This window comes from Drosophila pseudoobscura, chromosome 2 (genome assembly GCF_009870125.1).
Source record: "Drosophila pseudoobscura strain MV-25-SWS-2005 chromosome 2, UCI_Dpse_MV25, whole genome shotgun sequence".
Classification (NCBI taxonomy): Eukaryota; Metazoa; Arthropoda; class Insecta; order Diptera; family Drosophilidae; genus Drosophila; species Drosophila pseudoobscura.
Genome location: NC_046679.1, coordinates 1,768,387 through 1,788,672, shown reverse-complemented (window position 1 = coordinate 1,788,672; position 20,286 = coordinate 1,768,387). Strand labels below are relative to the sequence as shown.

At 49.4% G+C, this 20,286-nt stretch overlaps 11 protein-coding genes across 14 annotated transcripts; 4 read left to right on the top strand and 7 right to left on the bottom strand.

The window, feature by feature from the left end:
- The first annotated feature begins 80 nt into the window (after positions 1–80).
- Positions 81–3,749, top strand: LOC4800251 (nicastrin-like). Of its 2 annotated transcripts, none has more exons than XM_033376638.1 (7): positions 81–280; positions 494–589; positions 661–1,353; positions 1,420–2,233; positions 2,291–2,502; positions 2,567–2,613; positions 2,972–3,749. In XM_033376638.1, the coding sequence occupies exons 1-7, from the start codon at positions 217–219 to the stop codon at positions 2,972–2,974; spliced, it is 1,929 nt and encodes a 642-aa protein (XP_033232529.1). In that variant the 5' UTR covers positions 81–216; the 3' UTR covers positions 2,975–3,749. The 2 variants fall into 2 exon arrangements, with proteins under 2 accessions (XP_033232529.1, XP_033232528.1); XM_033376637.1 differs by having other exon boundaries at positions 2,567–2,777; positions 2,923–3,749.
- On the bottom strand, positions 3,238–5,028 carry LOC117183311 (histone deacetylase 11-like; the record flags this gene model as incomplete). The annotated part of the gene is made up of 2 exons (XM_033376756.1): positions 3,238–4,828; positions 4,888–5,028. Coding segments are annotated over 2 exons (984 nt in total), but the record flags the coding sequence as incomplete, so codon positions are not given.
- On the top strand, positions 4,006–7,155 carry LOC117183309 (sentrin-specific protease-like). Its single transcript, XM_033376754.1, has 3 exons — positions 4,006–4,046; positions 6,274–6,666; positions 6,790–7,155. The coding sequence occupies exons 2-3, from the start codon at positions 6,301–6,303 to the stop codon at positions 6,811–6,813; spliced, it is 390 nt and encodes a 129-aa protein (XP_033232645.1). The 5' UTR covers positions 4,006–4,046; positions 6,274–6,300; the 3' UTR covers positions 6,814–7,155.
- On the top strand, positions 5,010–9,627 carry LOC117183374 (nicastrin-like). The gene is made up of 10 exons (XM_033377109.1): positions 5,010–5,236; positions 5,450–5,545; positions 5,617–5,945; positions 6,040–6,213; positions 6,286–6,645; positions 6,998–7,118; positions 7,404–8,115; positions 8,173–8,384; positions 8,449–8,659; positions 8,805–9,627. The coding sequence occupies exons 1-10, from the start codon at positions 5,185–5,187 to the stop codon at positions 8,815–8,817; spliced, it is 2,280 nt and encodes a 759-aa protein (XP_033233000.1). The 5' UTR covers positions 5,010–5,184; the 3' UTR covers positions 8,818–9,627.
- On the bottom strand, positions 5,947–11,159 carry HDAC11 (Histone deacetylase 11). Of its 3 annotated transcripts, XR_004468433.1 has the most exons (4): positions 10,766–11,159; positions 10,179–10,706; positions 9,927–10,101; positions 5,947–6,275 (listed from the first exon to the last, which is right to left on the bottom strand). XR_004468433.1 is itself a non-coding variant. In XM_033376707.1 (3 exons), exons 1-3 carry the CDS (start codon positions 10,916–10,918, stop codon positions 9,985–9,987), a joined length of 798 nt encoding a protein of 265 aa, XP_033232598.1. In that variant the 5' UTR covers positions 10,919–11,159; the 3' UTR covers positions 9,490–9,984. The 3 variants fall into 3 exon arrangements, 2 of the variants coding, with proteins under 2 accessions (XP_033232598.1, XP_001357545.2); XM_033376707.1 differs by lacking the exon at positions 5,947–6,275 and having other exon boundaries at positions 9,490–10,101; XM_001357508.4 differs by lacking the exon at positions 5,947–6,275 and having other exon boundaries at positions 9,490–10,706; positions 10,766–11,157.
- Positions 11,160–11,172: 13 nt separating this feature from the next.
- CAH4 (Carbonic anhydrase 4) lies at positions 11,173–12,319 on the bottom strand. Its single transcript, XM_001357509.4, has 4 exons — positions 12,077–12,319; positions 11,523–12,024; positions 11,390–11,469; positions 11,173–11,335 (listed from the first exon to the last, which is right to left on the bottom strand). The coding sequence occupies exons 1-4, from the start codon at positions 12,218–12,220 to the stop codon at positions 11,186–11,188; spliced, it is 876 nt and encodes a 291-aa protein (XP_001357546.2). The 5' UTR covers positions 12,221–12,319; the 3' UTR covers positions 11,173–11,185.
- Positions 12,320–12,371: 52 nt separating this feature from the next.
- On the bottom strand, positions 12,372–14,792 carry ppk22 (pickpocket 22). Its single transcript, XM_001357510.4, has 8 exons — positions 14,271–14,792; positions 14,012–14,218; positions 13,757–13,946; positions 13,566–13,699; positions 13,247–13,514; positions 12,957–13,182; positions 12,617–12,901; positions 12,372–12,561 (listed from the first exon to the last, which is right to left on the bottom strand). Exons 1-8 carry the CDS (start codon positions 14,474–14,476, stop codon positions 12,386–12,388), a joined length of 1,692 nt encoding a protein of 563 aa, XP_001357547.2. The 5' UTR covers positions 14,477–14,792; the 3' UTR covers positions 12,372–12,385.
- Positions 14,793–14,926: 134 nt separating this feature from the next.
- LOC6896656 (uncharacterized) lies at positions 14,927–15,393 on the bottom strand. The gene has a single exon (XM_002136836.3). It carries the CDS (start codon positions 15,344–15,346, stop codon positions 15,131–15,133), a length of 216 nt encoding a protein of 71 aa, XP_002136872.2. The 5' UTR covers positions 15,347–15,393; the 3' UTR covers positions 14,927–15,130.
- A 1,674-nt stretch (positions 15,394–17,067) lies between these two features.
- LOC4800367 (keratin-associated protein 19-2) lies at positions 17,068–17,832 on the bottom strand. Its single transcript, XM_001357511.4, has one exon. It carries the CDS (start codon positions 17,536–17,538, stop codon positions 17,137–17,139), a length of 402 nt encoding a protein of 133 aa, XP_001357548.1. The 5' UTR covers positions 17,539–17,832; the 3' UTR covers positions 17,068–17,136.
- A 337-nt stretch (positions 17,833–18,169) lies between these two features.
- LOC4800366 (basic salivary proline-rich protein 3) lies at positions 18,170–19,576 on the top strand. The gene has a single exon (XM_001357512.4). It carries the CDS (start codon positions 18,247–18,249, stop codon positions 19,333–19,335), a length of 1,089 nt encoding a protein of 362 aa, XP_001357549.4. The 5' UTR covers positions 18,170–18,246; the 3' UTR covers positions 19,336–19,576.
- On the bottom strand, positions 19,519–20,145 carry Srg1 (Sting-regulated gene 1). Its single transcript, XM_002136837.3, has one exon. The coding sequence runs from the start codon at positions 20,106–20,108 to the stop codon at positions 19,635–19,637; it is 474 nt and encodes a 157-aa protein (XP_002136873.2). The 5' UTR covers positions 20,109–20,145; the 3' UTR covers positions 19,519–19,634.
- Positions 20,146–20,286: the final 141 nt, after the last annotated feature.

Genomic DNA, 20,286 nt, shown 5'->3' with positions numbered 1-20,286 from the left:
TTGAAATATTCGAAAAAAGTCGTGAAAACAATAGTGCAGCCCTGGTTCTTCGTCGGCCTGCAGCCCTGGTGTCCTTTCAACGCTTACCCAACACTGCCTCGCGAAAGTGGTAATATGTTTTTATTTTAGTGAGCAATATTAACTATTCTGGCAGCAAAAGAACTTGGTAGTGAGCGCAAACAAAGAGCACAGCTAACAGCTAGCAAAGGTCTTTCAATGGAAAAGCGGGTACATGCGGCTGCTATATGGCTGTTAATGCTGCTGCACGGAGCTGCTTTCGGTAAGAATTTATTTTGACAGGCGTATGGTGGTTCAATTCTACGGGTAGAATGAGACGAATGAACGCCAGACTTTTGGCGTCGCATACACTTTGTAATTGTAGCCTGCTACTCCAACGTTTGGTTGACCTAAACCGAGGCATAAGGCCAGTTGACCAGTCAACAATGCTGACTCATCTAACCCGTCGTTTGTTTGTTGTTTCACCCCTTCGCAGCTCAAGGCGAACGTACGCGCGATAAGATGTACCAGCCCATTGTGGGCGCGGGCTGCTTTCGACGCTTGAATGGCACCCATCAGACTGGCTGCTCCTGTAAGTACTATATATTACACAGACTATACAGAGTGCTCTTCAAGCGTTTCATTTGTTTTGCTTTGTTGCAGCCACACACGCGGGTTCAGTGGGCGTGTTGCATCTGATTAACGTCGAGGCGGACTTGGAGTTTCTGCTCGCCAGTCCTCCGTCGCCGCCCTACGCCCCCATGATACCACCCCACTTGTTCACCAGACGCAATCTCTTGCGGCTGATTGAGGCCGGGCCCAGCAACATCTCAGTGGTGCTGCTGATCAACAAACCCGAAAAGATGAAACAGTTCTCGCATGAGCTGAACTGCCCGAATCAATACAGTAGTCTGAACAACAGCGAGACGTGTGATGCGAGCAATCCAGCCACCAGCTGGAATCCCTGGGGAACGGGTCTGTTGCATGAGGACTTCCCCTTTCCCATCTACTACATAGCCGACACTGAGGAAATCTCCAAGCTGGAGAAGTGCTTCCTGAAGTTCAACAATTTTAACTACGAGACGCATGCCCTACGCAGTCTGTGCGCCATAGAGGTCAAGTCCTTTATGTCGGCCGCCGTCAGCTCCGAGGTATGCATAAGACGCACCCGTTTCATTAACAATTTGAGCGGCAGCAAGTACTGCGATCCGCTGGAGGGTCGCAACGTCTATGCCACTGTATATCCGCGCAATGTCTCGTCGGTTGAAGCAGAGGAAACTGAATTGGCTATAACTAGCGAAAAGTTCATATTGGTAACCTGTCGCCTGGATACCGCCAGCATGTTCGATGGCGTGGGTAAGTTCAGTATTAAAGAAGGTTTTCATTTTCAATAGCACCCCCTATGTCTTTGTGGACTCGTAGGTCTAGGAGCCATGGACTCTCTCGTGGGGCTGTCCATACTAACGCAAGTGGCCCATCTTCTCCGGGAGCTGCTGCCTCCTCAAAGCTCGTTGCCCGATAACCGGCGTAATGTTCTGTTCGTAACTTTCAATGGCGAATCCTATGACTATATCGGATCTCAGCGCTTCGTCTACGACGTAGAGAGATTTGCTTTCCCCAAGTCGTCCGCTCGTCGCAACCTCATCACGTTTGACAACATTGAGTTCATGCTGGACATTGGCACACTGGATGATATAGCGAACATCAAGCTGCACGCCCTGAGTGGCACGCCACTCGCTCAGAAGCTGCTGCAGCAGCTTAACAACTATGCCCAGTCGCCCCGCTATGGCTTCAATCTGAACATCCAATCGGAAATGAGCTACCATATACCACCCACTTCGGCACAGTCTTTCCTGCGGCGCGACCCAAAGTTTCCGGCCCTTATTTTGAATGCAAAGCCAGCCAATAAGTACTATCACTCCATCTACGATGATGCGGATAACGTGGCCTTTAACTATGGCAACACTAGTCAAGATTTCACATTGCTACCCGATGTGGGCGACACCAAGAACTTCAAAGCTGATTCTCTGCAGATGAAAGTGCGCAACGTGTCCTCCATTGTGGCCATGGCGCTCTACGAGACGCTCACCGGTAAGGAGTACACAGGGAGCAAGGTGGCGAACCCCGTGCTGGCCGACGAGTTCTTCTACTGTTTCCTGCTGTCTGCAGACTGCCCTCTCTTCAAGGCCGCTTCCTATCCAGGCAGTCCCAAGGGTCTGCCCATGCCTCCGATGCGGTAAGCTCGTTATTACAAACCGTTATTTAAAACCATTCTAACTAATGCCATTTAAAGGTATGTAAGCGTGTTGGGCGGCCCACAAGAGTCATCCGGATGGACCTACCGAGTGCTGGGCTATCTGCTCTCGCAAAAGCAGCCAAAGATACCCAAAGACAACTGCACCATCTTGCCGCTGCACTACTTTGCCGGCTTCAACGGTGTCGGGGAGTGCCGTCTCACCACACAGAACTACAGCTCTGCCTTGAGCCCCGCCTTTCTGATTGATGGTGAGCTATACAACTGCAGTTTCATCGACCAGCTTATAATATCTGCGATCCGCTTCCTTTGCAGACTACGATTGGCGGTCGGGCAACTACTCTACATGGACTGAATCCACCTGGTCGCTGTTTAGTGCACGCATCTTCCTGCGTCCGTCCAATGTGCACCAGGTCACAACGCTCAGTGTCGGCATTGTGGTGCTCATCGTCTCCTTCTGCGTGGTGTACATCATTAGCTCGCGCTCGGAAGTCCTCTTCGAGGATCTGCCGGCAAGCAATGCCGCGTAAGTCTCATCAGCTGCATCATCTGCTTGCACCATCGCAAAACTGTTCATCAACTTTTGCTTCCATCTCTCTCCCATAGACTCTAGTCTTTTGTCTTTTAATTTGTTTTCATTGTAATATTTATTTGAGCTTTATTGTTTTTAGATTGTTTGGTTGAGATTGAACAACTGCCACAGCGACGTCATCATCATGTTGAGCGACTCATTCCCAAAATATCTGCATGCTAAACTTTATTCGACTGAAGTTTTAAGAGTAGTTAGCTATTAATCGGTCGATCGAACCACCTTCTCTTTGACACGTGTGGGCTCTTCTAGGTTACCGCCCCCGACGGCCTGTTAGTCAGCGGATCACGCGCGCAGCCAGAAGATCTAGGCATAAGGAAGTCATGGGTAAAGCATCCACTGAAAGTGATCTGAAAAACATCTAACGAAAAGACACTAAATGATATTCTAATTCGTATAATTTAAACCATTAAGTGAACATTTATTTGTATGTATTTTTGTATTTTAAACGAGTAAATTAGCCTTTAGCGACTATTTTGTATCATATATACATATATATATATATATATATATATATATAATAGACACTTAACCAATTGCGACAGCAAACACATACACATGCACATCATCCATAAGAAGGAATGTTCGTTCAACCTTCCCGCTACCCGGTTCCCTGTCCCCTGCCCCGGTCCGCTTTGGATTGTATATAGAGAAGAAACTATAAAAGATATAACGCAAATCTCTAAGGATGCCAAGGAACACATGTCTGTACAAATATTGACAAGATACTGACTGCTGCTATCTAATCCTAAGTCGAGGGAGATATTTATACCTTCTGCATCCCTGCGATACGATACTATACTGAACTTAATGATCTGAAATCATAACTTCATAGAAGACATAGGCGAATAACTATTCTAATAACGACTTTAACTTATGTACGTTTAATAAATTTTGATAAGGTGTGAACTAAATGTCCAATTTAGTTGTGAATACAATGAGATATGCATTTAAAACCCATCTTATTGGATTCATCAAGCTCGCCCTCCCGTGGTAGAGATTGTTTGCGGTTAAATCACTCATCATGTTTCCTTTCACAGCGCACGTTTCCATCAGCCAGAGTTACATTTCCATCTATTGCGGTGAGTCACTCGTAAAATACTCCTAATATCAATACAAGTTCTCTTTAAAACCGATGTCTTCCCTCAGTCCAGTAGTCCGTGCTGCCGGAGATTGACAATTGAATCGGCAATGACGTGTGCGGAGGCCTTCGTATAGCCACCGCTGAGCAGCATGACCACCGGGATGCCTAGGGCACGGAAAGTGCTAAACACCAATCGGTCGCGCTCCAGGACCCCCTCGGCGGAGATGTCCAGGTTCCCCAGGGGATCTCCCTTGAGGACATCGGTGCCGGCATTGTAGATGACCACATCGGGCCGGAAGTCGGCTCGGGACTGCATCAGGCAGCGGCTGAGCTGCCGCAAGTAGTAGGCGTCCTCGGTCTGGTTCTGCAGCTCCACGCCGCAGCGAATGCTTAGCTTGGCGGCATGGTCTCTGGGGTAGATGAAAGCATTGTATATGTCCAGTATGAAGACAGTCTCCCAGTTGTTGAAGTCGCGTTCGTGCCCGTTTCCCTGGTGGGCGTCCAGGTCGACAATCATGATGCGGCGGACGCGGCAGGGCTCCTGCTCAAAGAGACGGACAATCAGCAAGGAGATGTCTGCGTAGGGACAGAAGCCGCCGCCCCTGTTTGAACAGCAGTGGTGGAAGCCGCCACCCAAGTTGATGGCCCAGCCATAGTCCAGGGCCAGTTTTCCGGCCAGAATGGAGCCGGCCGCCTGGAAGCGCATCGGACGCAGATAGGCCTGCTGCAGGTACTTGTTGGGAACGAAAGCCATCAGCGACACCTCGGCGATGCGGGCCACGTTCAGGCTCCACCGGAGTGAACGCAGGTACTCGCGGGTGTGAATGCGACGCAGCTGGTGCTTGGTGAGCTCCTCGGGCTCGTAGAAGCTGCCTTCGACCAGCGAAAGTTCGGCGCACAGAGCCTGCGGCAGAGAAGAGCCTGAGTGGCAAGCGAGTGGGCGGCACGGCGAGGCATACATACCTTGTGTATGTGCTTGCCCTTGGCCGCGTTGAAGGGGTGCAGGCGTTCAAGGCCATGGAAGCGCACTGCGTAGCTCTTTGAAAATATTGAAAACAATAGTGCAGCCCTGGTTCTTCGTCGTCCTGCAGCCCTGGTGTCCTTTCAACGCTTACCCAACACTGCCTCGCGAAAGTGGTAATATGTTTTTATTTTAGTGAGCAATATTAACTATTCTGGCAGCAAAAGAACTTGGCAGTGAGCGCAAACAAAGAGCACAGCTAACAGCTAGCAAAGGTCTTTCAATGGAAAAGCGGGTACATGCGGCTGCTACATATATGGCTGTTAATGCTGCTGCACGGAGCTGCTTTCGGTAAGAATTTATTTTGACAGGCGTATGGTGGTTCAATTCTACGGGTAGAATGAGACGAATGAACGCCAGACTTTTGGCGTCGCATACACTTTGTAATTGTAGCCTGCTACTCCAACGTTTGGTTGACCTAAACCGAGGCATAAGGCCAGTTGACCAGTCAACAATGCTGACTCATCTAACCCGTCGTTTGTTTGTTGTTTCACCCCTTCGCAGCTCAAGGCGAACGTACGCGCGATAAGATGTACCAGCCCATTGTGGGCGCGGGCTGCTTTCGACGCTTGAATGGCACCCATCAGACTGGCTGCTCCTGTAAGTACTATATATTACACAGACTATACAGAGTGCTCTTCAAGCATTTCATTTGTTTTGCTTTGTTGCAGCCACACACGCGGGTTCAGTGGGCGTGTTGCATCTGATTAACGTCGAGGCGGACTTGGAGTTTCTGCTCGCCAGTCCTCCGTCGCCGCCCTACGCCCCCATGATACCACCCCACTTGTTCACCAGACGCAATCTCTTGCGGCTGATTGAGGCCGGGCCCAGCAACATCTCAGTGGTGCTGCTGATCAACAAACCCGAAAAGATGAAACAGTTCTCGCATGAGCTGAACTGCCCGAATCAATACAGTAGTCTGAACAACAGCGAGACGTGTGATGCGAGCAATCCAGCCACCAGCTGGAATCCCTGGGGAACGGGGGAAGCGCTGGACGAGTAAGATTGATGTGTTCAGCAAGGACATCATTCTAGTGCCTGTGCACTGCAATCTTAATCATTGGTGCATGGCCATCATACACTTGAAAAATAAGACTATCTTCTACTACGATTCGCTTGGAGATCCGAGTGATATCGCCCTGGATGTCCTTCAGAACTACATTATTGCCGAATCGCTAGACAAGCGCAAGGTGCAGTACGACATGAGCGGCTTTAGGATTGAAAATGTGTTGAATGGTCCGCAACAAACGAACGAATCAGACTGCGGTGTGTTTAGCTGTATGACAGCCGAGTATATAACTCGGGGAAAGCCGCTGACATTCAATCAGGCCTTCGTATAGCCACCGCTGAGCAGCATGACCACCGGGATGCCTAGGGCACGGAAAGTGCTAAACACCAATCGGTCGCGCTTCAGGACCCCCTCGGCGGAGATGTCCAGGTTCCCCAGGGGATCTCCCTTGAAGCGCTGGACGAGTAAGATTGATGTGTTCAGCAAGGACATCATTCTAGTGCCTGTGCACTGCAATCTTAATCATTGGTGCATGGCCATTATACACTTGAAAAATAAGACTATCTTCTACTACGATTCGCTTGGAGATCCGAGTGACATCGCCCTGGATGTCCTTCAGAACTACATTATTGCCGAGTCGCTAGACAAGCGCAAGGTGCAGTACGACATGAGCGGCTTTAGGATTGAAAATGTGATTGAATGTCAGCGGCTTTCCCCGAGTTATATACTCGGCCGAGTATAGCCGAGTATAGCTCGACCGAGTATAGCCGAGTATATAACTCGGGGAAAGCCGCTGACATTCAATCACATTTTCAATCCTAAAGCCGCTCATGTCGTACTGCACCTTGCGCTTGTCTAGCGACTCGGCAATAATGTAGTTCTGAAGGACATCCAGGGCGATGTCACTCGGATCTCCAAGCGAATCGTAGTAGAAGATAGTCTTATTTTTGAAGTGTATGATGGCCATGCACCAATGATTAAGATTGCAGTGCACAGGCACTAGAATGATGTCCTTGCTGAACACATCAATCTTACTCGTCCAGCGCTTCAAGGGAGATCCCCTGGGGAACCTGGACATCTCCGCCGAGGGGGTCCTGAAGCGCGACCGATTGGTGTTTAGCACTTTCCGTGCCCTAGGCATCCCGGTGGTCATGCTGCTCAGCGGTGGCTATACGAAGGCCTGATTGAATGTCAGCGGCTTTCCCCGAGTTATATACTCGGCTGTCATACAGCTAAACACACCGCAGTCTGATTCGTTCGTTTGTTGCGGACCATTTAACACATTTTCAATCCTAAAGCCGCTCATGTCGTACTGCACCTTGCGCTTGTCTAGCGACTCGGCAATAATGTAGTTCTGAAGGACATCCAGGGCGATGTCACTCGGATCTCCAAGCGAATCGTAGTAGAAGATAGTCTTATTTTTCAAGTGTATGATGGCCATGCACCAATGATTAAGATTGCAGTGCACAGGCACTAGAATGATGTCCTATGACTATATCGGATCTCAGCGCTTCGTCTACGACGTAGAGAGATTTGCTTTCCCCAAGTCGTCCGCTCGTCGCAACCTCATCACGTTTGACAACATTGAGTTCATGCTGGACATTGGCACACTGGATGATATAGCGAACATCAAGCTGCACGCCCTGAGTGGCACGCCACTCGCTCAGAAGCTGCTGCAGCAGCTTAACAACTATGCCCAGTCGCCCCGCTATGGCTTCAATCTGAACATCCAATCGGAAATGAGCTACCATATACCACCCACTTCGGCACAGTCTTTCCTGCGGCGCGACCCAAAGTTTCCGGCCCTTATTTTGAATGCAAAGCCAGCCAATAAGTACTATCACTCCATCTACGATGATGCGGATAACGTGGCCTTTAACTATGGCAACACTAGTCAAGATTTCACATTGCTACCCGATGTGGGCGACACCAAGAACTTCAAAGCTGATTCTCTGCAGATGAAAGTGCGCAACGTGTCCTCCATTGTGGCCATGGCGCTCTACGAGACGCTCACCGGTAAGGAGTACACAGGGAGCAAGGTGGCGAACCCCGTGCTGGCCGACGAGTTCTTCTACTGTTTCCTGCTGTCTGCAGACTGCCCTCTCTTCAAGGCCGCTTCCTATCCAGGCAGTCCCAAGGGTCTGCCCATGCCTCCGATGCGGTAAGCTCGTTATTACAAACCGTTATTTAAAACCATTCTAACTAATGCCATTTAAAGGTATGTAAGCGTGTTGGGCGGCCCACAAGAGTCATCCGGATGGACCTACCGAGTGCTGGGCTATCTGCTCTCGCAAAAGCAGCCAAAGATACCCAAAGACAACTGCACCATCTTGCCGCTGCACTACTTTGCCGGCTTCAACGGTGTCGGGGAGTGCCGTCTCACCACACAGAACTACAGCTCTGCCTTGAGCCCCGCCTTTCTGATTGATGGTGAGCTATACAACTGCAGTTTCATCGACCAGCTTATAATATCTGCGATCCGCTTCCTTTGCAGACTACGATTGGCGGTCGGGCAACTACTCTACATGGACTGAATCCACCTGGTCGCTGTTTAGTGCACGCATCTTCCTGCGTCCGTCCAATGTGCACCAGGTCACAACGCTCAGTGTCGGCATTGTGGTGCTCATCGTCTCCTTCTGCGTGGTGTACATCATTAGCTCGCGCTCGGAAGTCCTCTTCGAGGATCTGCCGGCAAGCAATGCCGCGTAAGTCTCATCAGCTGCATCATCTGCTTGCACCATCGCAAAACTGTTCATCAACTTTTGCTTCCATCTCTCTCCCATAGACTCTAGTCTTTTGTCTTTTAATTTGTTTTCATTGTAATATTTATTTGAGCTTTATTGTTTTTAGATTGTTTGGTTGAGATTGAACAACTGCCACAGCGACGTCATCATCATGTTGAGCGACTCATTCCCAAAATATCTGCATGCTAAACTTTATTCGACTGAAGTTTTAAGAGTAGTTAGCTATTAATCGGTCGATCGAACCACCTTCTCTTTGACACGTGTGGGCTCTTCTAGGTTACCGCCCCCGACGGCCTGTTAGTCAGCGGATCACGCGCGCAGCCAGAAGATCTAGGCATAAGGAAGTCATGGGTAAAGCATCCACTGAAAGTGATCTGAAAAACATCTAACGAAAAGACACTAAATGATATTCTAATTCGTATAATTTAAACCATTAAGTGAACATTTATTTGTATGTATTTTTGTATTTTAAACGAGTAAATTAGCCTTTAGCGACTATTTTGTATCATATACATATATATATATATATATATATATATAATAGACACTTAACCAATTGCGACAGCAAACACATACACATGCACATCATCCATAAGAAGGAATGTTCGTTCAACCTTCCCGCTACCCGGTTCCCTGTCCCCTGCCCCGGTCCGCTTTGGATTGTATATAGAGAAGAAACTATAAAAGATATAACGCAAATCTCTACGGATGCCAAGGAACACATGTCTGTACAAATATTGACAAGATACTGACTGCTGCTATCTAATCCTAAGTCGAGGGAGATATTTATACCTTCTGCATCCCTGCGATACGATACTATACTGAACTTAATGATCTGAAATCATAACTTCATAGAAGACATAGGCGAATAACTATTCTAATAACGACTTTAACTTATGTACGTTTAATAAATTTTGATAAGGTGTGAACTAAATGTCCAATTTAGTTGTGAATACAATGAGATATGCATTTAAAACCCATCTCATTGGATTCATCAAGCTCGCCCTCCCGTGGTAGAGATTGTTTGGGGTTAAATCACTCATCATGTTTCCTTTCACAGCGCACGTTTCCATCAGCCAGAGTTACATTTCCATCTATTGCGGTGAGTCACTCGTAAAATACTCCTAATATCAATACAAGTTCTCTTTAAAACCGATGTCTTCCCTCAGTCCAGTAGTCCGTGCTGCCGGAGATTGACAATTGAATCGGCAATGACGTGTGCGGAGGCCTTCGTATAGCCACCGCTGAGCAGCATGACCACCGGGATGCCTAGGGCACGGAAAGTGCTAAACACCAATCGGTCGCGCTCCAGGACCCCCTCGGCGGAGATGTCCAGGTTCCCCAGGGGATCTCCCTTGAGGACATCGGTGCCGGCATTGTAGATGACCACATCGGGCCGGAAGTCGGCTAGGGACTGCATCAGGCAGCGGCTGAGCTGCCGCAAGTAGTAGGCGTCCTCGGTCTGGTTCTGCAGCTCCACGCCGCAGCGAATGCTTAGCTTGGCGGCATGGTCTCTGGGGTAGATGAAAGCATTGTATATGTCCAGTATGAAGACAGTCTCCCAGTTGTTGAAGTCGCGTTCGTGCCCGTTTCCCTGGTGGGCGTCCAGGTCGACAATCATGATGCGGCGGACGCGGCAGGGCTCCTGCTCAAAGAGACGGACAATCAGCAAGGAGATGTCTGCGTAGGGACAGAAGCCGCCGCCCCTGTTTGAACAGCAGTGGTGGAAGCCGCCACCCAAGTTGATGGCCCAGCCATAGTCCAGGGCCAGTTTTCCGGCCAGAATGGAGCCGGCCGCCTGGAAGCGCATCGGACGCAGATAGGCCTGCTGCAGGTACTTGTTGGGAACGAAAGCCATCAGCGACACCTCGGCGATGCGGGCCACGTTCAGGCTCCACCGGAGTGAACGCAGGTACTCGCGGGTGTGAATGCGACGCAGCTGGTGCTTGGTGAGCTCCTCGGGCTCGTAGAAGCTGCCTTCGACCAGCGAAAGTTCGGCGCACAGAGCCTGCGGCAGAGAAGAGCCTGAGTGGCAAGCGAGTGGGCGGCACGGCGAGGCATACATACCTTGTGTATGTGCTTGCCCTTGGCCGCGTTGAAGGGGTGCAGGCGTTCAAGGCCATGGAAGCGCACTGCGTAGCTCTTTGAATAGACGATTGGCAGCTTGCCGGGGACGCGGGCGTCCTCCTTCCTGACCCATACAATTTCCTCTCGATCCATTACGTTGTGGTGCAGCACCCCCGGTCAATCCTTTCATGTTTTTCTCGACTGTAATTAAGGAAAGTGCAAGGAACACTTCCGTGCGACACCAGTTGATTTGCTACGCAGCTGGAAAATGCATTCACGGCCTGCCACTTGGGGTTGGGGGTCGAAAGCGGGCGTCAGCTGGCGCAAAGCTTCCAAAGCTAAGCGTTCTAGAGGGTAGCGGAAAGCTTATAAAGCTGTCACTGGAGGGGTAGGTAAAACAGCAGTTGCACTTTTCAAAATTTATAATTCACTTGGACGATTTTTAGGTATTTCCTTTGGCTCTTGGCCCGTACAAAGATACACAGGACGTGCATTGGGAGCCTGCAAGTCACGATACGTATTAATGAGACGCTTGCCACTGCGATCCTTCAGCTGCCAGAAGTTCTGCCACTACAAGAAATGGGAATCAGTAGCGATGCTGTATTGGTGCCAGGCTATACTCACAATCTCCTTGGGTATGTCCAGGGAGTCCGGAAAGACAAACCAGTCCACTGTCTCATAGCATGGCGGTGTTGTAAGGGAGCCTATGAGACGGGAGTATAATATAATCTGCAAATCCCTACAGAAGTGAACCAACCTTTGTAGGTGAAAAATGTATCCATATCGATGCCAGCAAACAGATCTACCAGTGAAATTTCAGCCTTCACTTGTGAGGAGTCGTAGCACTTTCTGAGCAGCTTGACCTCTTTGCAAATCTCATTCATTGCTGGCGACTCCATTTGGGGAACCTCCGGGCACCGCAGCATGACAGCCAATACCACGAAGCCATCTGGATGAAGTACTGCCTCCTGATTGCTCTCGTAGGCGATGTTCTTGTGGACAATGTGCAGCTCTCCGTCGTATCGCTGGCTGTCTATGGTGTGCTCCGATCCCTGGCTCTTCTCGGAGCCCCAGTGGAAGTGCAGCTGCTGGGCCAAATAGACCGTTTTCAGATTGGAGCCAGCGAGAGCGGGATTCTGTTTCTCAACTGTCTCTGAAATGTTCATGCGAACCGTGTGCCCGTTGTGTGTCAGGTAAGGCTTGTACAGGGGCTTCGTATAGTTGAAGAACACAAGCTGTCGGGCCTCGTGCCTAAGTGCCTTTGGGGCAGACCTTAAACTTAGTGTGTTGAAAGCCATTGAAGGTCCTTACTTCACTCTGGACTAGCGGAATGGGAGACTGCTGTTTTCCGGGCTCCACCTGCCAATCCTTTCCCTGCTTATCATAGTTGAAACTGGCAGGATTTGGACTGGATAGCTCCGAGACCTTGGCGAAATACCTAACTACATGAAACATACAGACAATTTTGGTATACTTAAATTACGAACAGATGAGTAAGTGTTTTTTGGATACTGATGAATTTCAGAATTCGAAATTGTTCGAATTTATTGTTGAGTATATTCGAAAAGTGTTCTTCATAGGGGAATTCTTGGATGCTCGGATTGATTTCCGATGGTTTTCCTATGGACATATGAACAACTTTTTTTCCTCCAGCTCCTTGGCCTTTCTGTCGTCATGGTTCTTTTCGACGATGCGGTTGCAGCCAATATAAATGTGCTTGGACAGGAAGTAAAGGATTTCGAAGATGGCCACCATCGAAAAGCCCACAAAGATGGACATGATGTTGCCAATGGTACCTGAAACCCACAACATATGAAGGCCATATCTCTGAGGACAAGACTAGAAACTCACTGAACACCTCGAACCAGGCATTATTCAGCAATCGGATGTAGTATTGGGCATACTGATCGCCGAAGTAGACCCTCAAAACGGAGATATCCGAATCGAACTCCGTCTGGTTGTTGTCATCGAGCTTCAGGGTAGCCAAGTAGTTGTCGATGGGCAGGGCGCTCAAGGACACTCCATACAGGACGTCGTTGCACGAGGGCAGGCAGTGTGGACAGTACAAAGCCTCCTCGATCTCCCGCTCTAGACCGAATATCATATGACGCTCCGTCAAAACGTTGCGCCACTTGACTGTGGGAGAGATATGAGAGAGATCTGCAGTTGTTGGCGGAAGGCGTCCACTCACACAAGTACTGATTGATGCACGGTACATGGCCAAGGGTGCAGTAGACAACACCATCGAGGTTCTCCACCAGTTCGAGCGGCATCTGGAACGGCAGGCAGCGGCATAGGGCTATTATGCTGCGAATCCGACACCTGGTCACACAGTTGGGAAAGGTGTAAGTGGACCTCAGCAGTCGTTGCTGTTCGCTACCGGAAGTCTGGGCTTCGTGGTCAAAGTAACAGTGTCTCTGGAACGGATTGAACAAAGTGAGAACCATTTCTGAAGCATGTGCAAATGCTCCTTAGCCGTACACCAAAAGGGGAGAAGGAGTTCAAGCTGTCATCGGTGTCCACGACTCGAGCGTGGATTTGCAGGGCAGTTTCCTCCCGCTGGCCGGGAAACATCTCCAGCGCATTCGAGGAGGTAACTGAAGCGTAGTTGTCTGCACTGTGGATGAGCACAATGTACCCGTCGGTGTTCAGGATTGGCGCAAACTGGTCCGCGTGGCTGGAGTTCAGAACAACAGTGAGACCGAGCTCTGCACTGGCCAGACGATTCTTGAAGTTGCGCTGCTTCAGTCTGCCGAGGAAACCCATTTAATTTGCTTAATTTTTTCGAACAAAAACGTACCTGTTCTCCATGTTGAACGTACAGCAGGGGCCGTACTGGGTGAGGCTCTCCTGGAAGGCGGCCTTGCTGAAGCAGGGAATATCCACATTGGCCAGTGTGCACTTGAGCACATAGCTCTGGCATTTGGGCGTCAGCTAAAAAGCCACACTTCACAGATAAAATTATGTGGGGAAACTCTGCTTGAAGCTCACCAATTTCATGATGCGTCGGGTGTCGAAAAAGGTCTCGTTGTCCCAAGTCCCAAAGACGTCAAGAAAGGTTTGAAAGCTGCCAAAGTCGTCTGTGTCCACGACGACACCCACATGAACGTAGAACTCTCGAAGGTACAGCAGACGCTCCAGATAGTATTCCACGGGTCGACTTATAGGACTTTGGGCTTGTCTGTCCACAGGAACAATTTTAAGGAATCGTATTGGATTTAGGAGATCAGTAGTTGGAAAACTCACAGCTCGGTCGCATATCTGATGGCTGCCACCTTGGAAATGCGATTGTTGGAGCATATGGAGACCGCCGGAAAGGGCACATTCTCAAGAGGATAGAGCGGATCCTTCAGATTGGTCACAAAGGACTGGGCCACAAACTGTTCCCAGGTCAAAGATAGCACCACGATTAGGGAGACGGTTGTGGTGGTGTGCAGCAACAGCCAAATCATTCTGTAGGAAAGAAAGAAAGAGTCATCGTAACATGTGTATTTCCGCATCCCACCTTTGTCCTAGGGTTATATCTGGCGACAATAGTTTGTTGTATCCCTGCAGGGATATGTTTCGCAGCAGATCAGCCATGTCCAAGCAAAAAGCTGAGCCCAAGGATTTCTTGCGCTGACCAGAAGGTCCCTTGGTTCTTCTGGCTTTCGGATTCCTTGGGTTCTTAATCCACCATATGGCATTCGATGTGGCCTCCATATTAACCATGTTGACGACTCTTATCGTTGTTCTTTAATGTTCTTCGACTATGTCTGCTGTTGCTGCCTGCTTTTTGACGATTGAAGTTTCTGTCATAGATTTCCATTGGAAACCAATATGGAAGGGGCGTGGCTGTTGTCCTTAATGGAAATTATTCATTAAAAGCTGCTTAATTAGTGTTAATGTGAGGGTACAATATGCCACTCATGATGTAAGGGAGGATAGAAAAGGAATGTTCTCCTAATTCGATTCCTTATAAATCACAGACTTGACCAACAATTGGTAAGACTTGGTGGGGGCAATACAAATATATTTCTCAGCTTATTAATTTGATAAAAGATATGGGGACATTCTTTTTTTTACCATTTTCCAGCAGACCAAATCTTTGCAAGTAGATACTAAAAAGGTTCACTCTGAATAGTGTATATAAGAGAACTCCAATCAACACACATCTGTAAGGTCTCTGAGTAGTTAACATTTATTTTTCCGATTTAGTAATACTTTCAGTATAGTTTCGACTCACTGCTTAAGTTACGACTACTACTATATCTTAGCTTATTCTAGAGTGGTGGAGTATTTCAGGTACTTCAGTCCACTGCACCATGAAAACCTGAGTCAAGTCTTGTACTCTTCTTAGCCATGAGAGGAGACTTCTGGAAGTTATCATTTTCCCACTGGCCAGAAGGGCTGACCGGGATAGTTTCTGGATCCAACGAAGGCGTATGGATTGGGATTGACCACTCGGGCAATGTCCGTGTAGCTGCGTCCTCCGCGTTGGGGTGAACCAAAGTATCCTCTGGCGGGAGAGCCGGAAGCCGTGGAGAGAAGGAGGACCAGGACGGCCATCAGGCTGAGAAGAAATCCTTTGGTGTGGGCCATTGTGCTTGTGGAGATGGTGCCTCTGGAACTGAGCTGCAGTGTTGCCGCCGACTGTCCTATTTATATGGATCTGTTCGGATGGGGGTACTGAACCGATCGGTTCTTGCTTTTCTCAGCTGTGGGCTTATCAATCAGGTTTTGGCTCCACATTCGCATCCGAATGCGAATCCGAAAGAACAGACTGCGTCTCATTCTGCTCACGTAGTGTCCGTCGTCTGATCATTGTGCTTTTTACGATCGTTTTGTTTTCTCAATATTTACAGACACGCCGCCCCAAGCAAGTCATTCACACTGAGCGAAGCGGCCCGTTATCCGATCGATAGATACGAGAAGTACGAGTAGTTCCAGTGAGTCAGCACATCTATGCTCCGCACCTGATCTTGACTCTAATTGCCAGGTGAATGATTTGCCTGTGCGAGCACTCGCACGGCTAGACCCCAAGCCCAGCATTGGGACTCTCACTACTTAAATTCTAATTAACAACTCTGACGACTCTGACGGTAATGACGTACGTACATACATAGGTACGAGTAGGTGCGCCGAGTCGTATTAGCAAATTCTTGCATAAACATTTGCCATGTCTGGTGCAAATACTCGTGGCATAACATGCTTCGACTCTTCCACTCTTCCTTCCTGTAATGTCAGCTTTTGGGTCGAGATCTTTCAGATCTGGTTTCTGTTTATCGCTTCCTCAATGCACCAAGTGCGCAGGGGGAAGTCCTAGAAACTGATTCACTTACTTAGCCTGAATCATGGGTACTTAAGCGGGTACATATAGGAGGCTATATATACCACACTTGTATGCCCTGATGATCCAGTCAGATGATTCCACTCCACTACACACCGTTTCGGGTCATTAAGATCATAAAAATTTTTCAGTTCGGGGCCTGGGAAATGTGTGTAAGTCACTCGGTTAACGAAAATTTCTTGATTAATAAGGCGTTCTCAGAAATTTGTCGATGGGAAAGGGGCTTCTACTCTATGTATTATGCATTCCTATTGCAGAATCATTATAACGACGTCCATTGCAATGAATGAGTAAGATTTAATGGAATTTCCAGAAGGAAATCCTCCTCAGCAGATTTTTTGTTTGATGACTACTATACGAAATATTGAGAGATCAGTTTAAAGGGTCTTATAGAAATATACCTATCCTATTCCCATAAGAATAACTGAGAGATCAGTTTCAAGTGCCTTCCAAACTTGTACCCGTATTCCCCATAGTGTCTCAGATCCGCATTCAAATACAAGTCTGAGCTTTCGAGGTCTTTAGAAACACTCCAATTAATTTTTCTAGATGGAAGATCTCCCCACTAGCATACCTCCCCTAGAGGAATGCACTATCCCATCTTCATATTCAAATGTTCTGAATAAATGTTAATCCAATGAGTGTGTAAAGTCCCATGGAATTACCAGACAGATCTTGGCTTTCAAGGTCTTCAGGTGTCATCAAGGGGAATGTACTGTAACTATCCCAATAACCGAGTGAGCAGCAGGGGGCTCAATCCAGCTGCAAACATCCGAAACGGAGGCACGACATCTCTCATTCGCATTTCCGTCACGTTCCTGTGATGAACACTGGCCGCTGGACGCGTCTAGTGTTGGAGTGCGAACAAGTGATCATAAATTTCTATAGACTACTATAAACGAATCACAGCCTCGCTCAAGTGATGCACATAACACGTTGAAGTTATAATTAATTGGCATAGCCAATTAGTAGATGGAACTTTCACTCTTTTTATTTCGAGATGATACATAATAGTGCTTAAATAACGAAAACCTAACTAATCTCAGCCCCAGAGGACTGAGAATGGAGTACGGGGCAGGAAACGGCTGCCGCCAAGACCCACGTAACCATCGGGCTTCAGGACTCGGGCAATTTCCGAGTAGGTGCGTCCTTGGCGTTGCCCAGAGCTGGGTCGTCTTCCGCCTCTATAACCGTTCGACTGGTACGAGGGATAGCCATACCCATAGCCACCAGCGTACTTCCCATATCCGTAGTTTCCATACCCACTGTTCCCATAACCGTTGTACCCGTAACCAGAGTTCCCATATCCGTAGTTTCCATAGTTCTGTACTCCTCCGGATCCCTTGTACTTCTTCCAACTCTTTAGGAACAAGGCACTGCCCCAGTCCAGGCAGCTGGCGATCAGCAGCGTGAGGATCATCAACAAGGGAGCTCGTATTCTCATGATGGATTTTTCTGTGCTCTTCTATCACGGATCGCTTCTAGTTCTGGCCGCCGATCTACGCAGTGCTCCTCTATTTATACCCTTGGAACGGAGTTGGGATCTGATTGGGAGCTATTATGCTGATGAAGATGGTGACACATTGCGGTCTAGCTGGTTAAAATGGTTTATTTTTCGAGCTCGTATTCCCATAAAAACAGTCGGGATCTCTGGAAGATCTGGGGCCAGACCGCGCGCGCACTGGTCAGAGTCGCGACTCAATGGATTATGCTGAATATATATGAGATGGATTGTCACGATCAGCATGCAGGGCACGCACCATGCGCCACGCACTGGAAGACCAAGCCAAGCGAATGGTAGATCGGCATACCGGACAACGGACAGCGGACAGCGGACATCCCCATTCCACATCCAAAGCAATAACAAAGATCCAGAGATCATCAGCAGGCAAGACGAAGCACTTGACGCTTGAGTGGATGTTTTTTCGGCTTTTGTTTGTTTATGAAGATTATTGCCACGGTGATCGTTAGAGAGCGAGCGATCTCTGTGGTAGCTCTCTTCTCTCACCGCCAGTGGTGGGACAGAGACAGGTTTTCAGTGATCGGTCAAGCATCCACGGTTATCGCATACGACGGAAAAAATTCCCCCCCACAGTTAGAATCCGCCTGTCGTAGTGCTTGGGCGATCGTCGGATCGCTCCATTACTCAATCATGACGCGATCTTCGGTTTCCATTGTATCCATCACCTGTATCGCCTGGCTCTGGGTCCGCACGTGCGGCGCTCAGTTCGCCTTCACCTCTGGTGGCAGTGCCGTCGCCTCTGCCGGAGGACTCACCGTGGTAGCACAGGTTCCCGGGTTCGGAGCCCTCAACGGAATCTTCAACAACAACAACAACTTTTACCCACAACAACAACGACAGCAGCAAGGTGGCGGAGGATGGCCAGGCATGGGCATGGGTGGACCGCATCATCGTGGACACGGCCATGGCATGGGCGGACGCGGCCCTCCACAATCTCCCAATCGACAGCCAGCCCCACCTGGCTGGCCTCCAGGCTGGGAATGGGGTGGAGGCGGCAACCACAATCAACCAGGATTCAATAACGGAGGAGGACGAGGTCCACCACCAAGACGTGAATGGGGAGGTGGTCCAGGACCAATGAATCCACCACCAAGGCCAGGATGGGGCGGAGGAGGAATGGGACCACCACCAAGACCAGGATGGGGCGGAGGAGGAATGGGACCACCACCAAGACCAGGATGGGACGGAGGAGGAATGGGACCACCGCAAAGACCCGCCTGGGGAGGGGAAGGAATGAATCCTGAATGGGGAGGTGAAGGCGGAGGACTGAATCCTGGATGGGGAGGCGAAGGCGGAGGAATGAACCCACCAACAGGTCCGGGCTGGGATAACAACAGCAGCAACAACTATCAACCCGATCCCAGCGACCCCTTCACAAATTGGAACAATCCCAATGGCGGAGAATCCCCCACACCACCGCCACCGATCGTCACTTCTCCAACGACACCCAAACCATCCGAGGTAGGGCCTACATTCCAGCCACGACCACCGGCACAGACCACAAAGAGCACCCTCATCGTAGGCACCAATCGGCCGCCCCTCGGGCCGCTCCAGCCCACGGCTGTGCCACTGCCCACCGCCAGGCCATCGCCGAAGCCATCGCTGCATTCCATCGAGGATTCGCAGCAGCGCGACGTCATCTTCCCGAGCTCTTCGCGATACATCCACCGTCCGCCCAGCCAGGAGATACACGCGGAGAACATCGATGTGCGGAGATGAGGATCGGTGGGGGAGATTCTTCAGTAGAACATTTACAATTGTTGAATATTTATAGGCGTAATTATGCAACTCTCAGAGCAGCAGGGCTTCCAACGGGGCTCAAGATCGTCTTTGTGCGATGTGCGATCGGTGATCGGTGATCTGTAAACAGGTTCGGGAGCCCGTGAACAAAGACTCAGCCTCTGACTATTGACGAAGATTCACGAATTTTAATTTAATAAATTACACATTGATAAACATATGGAGAGATGGAAAGATGATTGGGATGACGGGTGGGAAAGTGATATTACAGGTGAACGCTAGTAACCCCGCTGCTTGTAGCCGCCAGTGGATCCAGGTGTTCCAGTTGATCCGATCGACCTTCCATATCCCTGGCTGTAGCCCTGATCTCTGGGTTGGTGCCCATGGGCATGGCCGTAGGGCTCCTGTGCCCTGTGAGGATAGTAGCCCGAAGACGGAACCACTCGCTGGGGGGGCGGATAGTAGCTATAAGCTCCTGGTGGCGGTGGCGGCGGTAGCGGAGGCCCCTGCTGGTAGCCGTAGCCATATCCTCCTCCGTAGTAGTAGTCGTAGCCCTGATCGTAGCCCTCGTGGATGAGGGGACCTGGTCCGTAGGCGTGTCCTGCTCTTGGGGGTGGTGGGTAGTACTGTGGCCGATCATCCAGCGCATCGATCAGAGCCCCGGCAATCTTGTCGAAAGTGGGTCGTGCTGTGGTTCGCCCCACGAGGAGTAGAACGACAATAGATAGAGACAGTCTCGCGTCCAGCTGCATCTTTGAATGCGCAGTACAATTTGCGATCTTCTCTGGCTTCTCCGCGATCTTTTATAGACTGCGCCAGAGGGCGATAAGCAGCCTGAGTGGAGTAAAAGAACCTTGGACGATCTCCGAGTATGTACTCGTACATATAGCAATGCTGATTCCTCTGGGTGTCTAAGCAGTAAACAAGGTC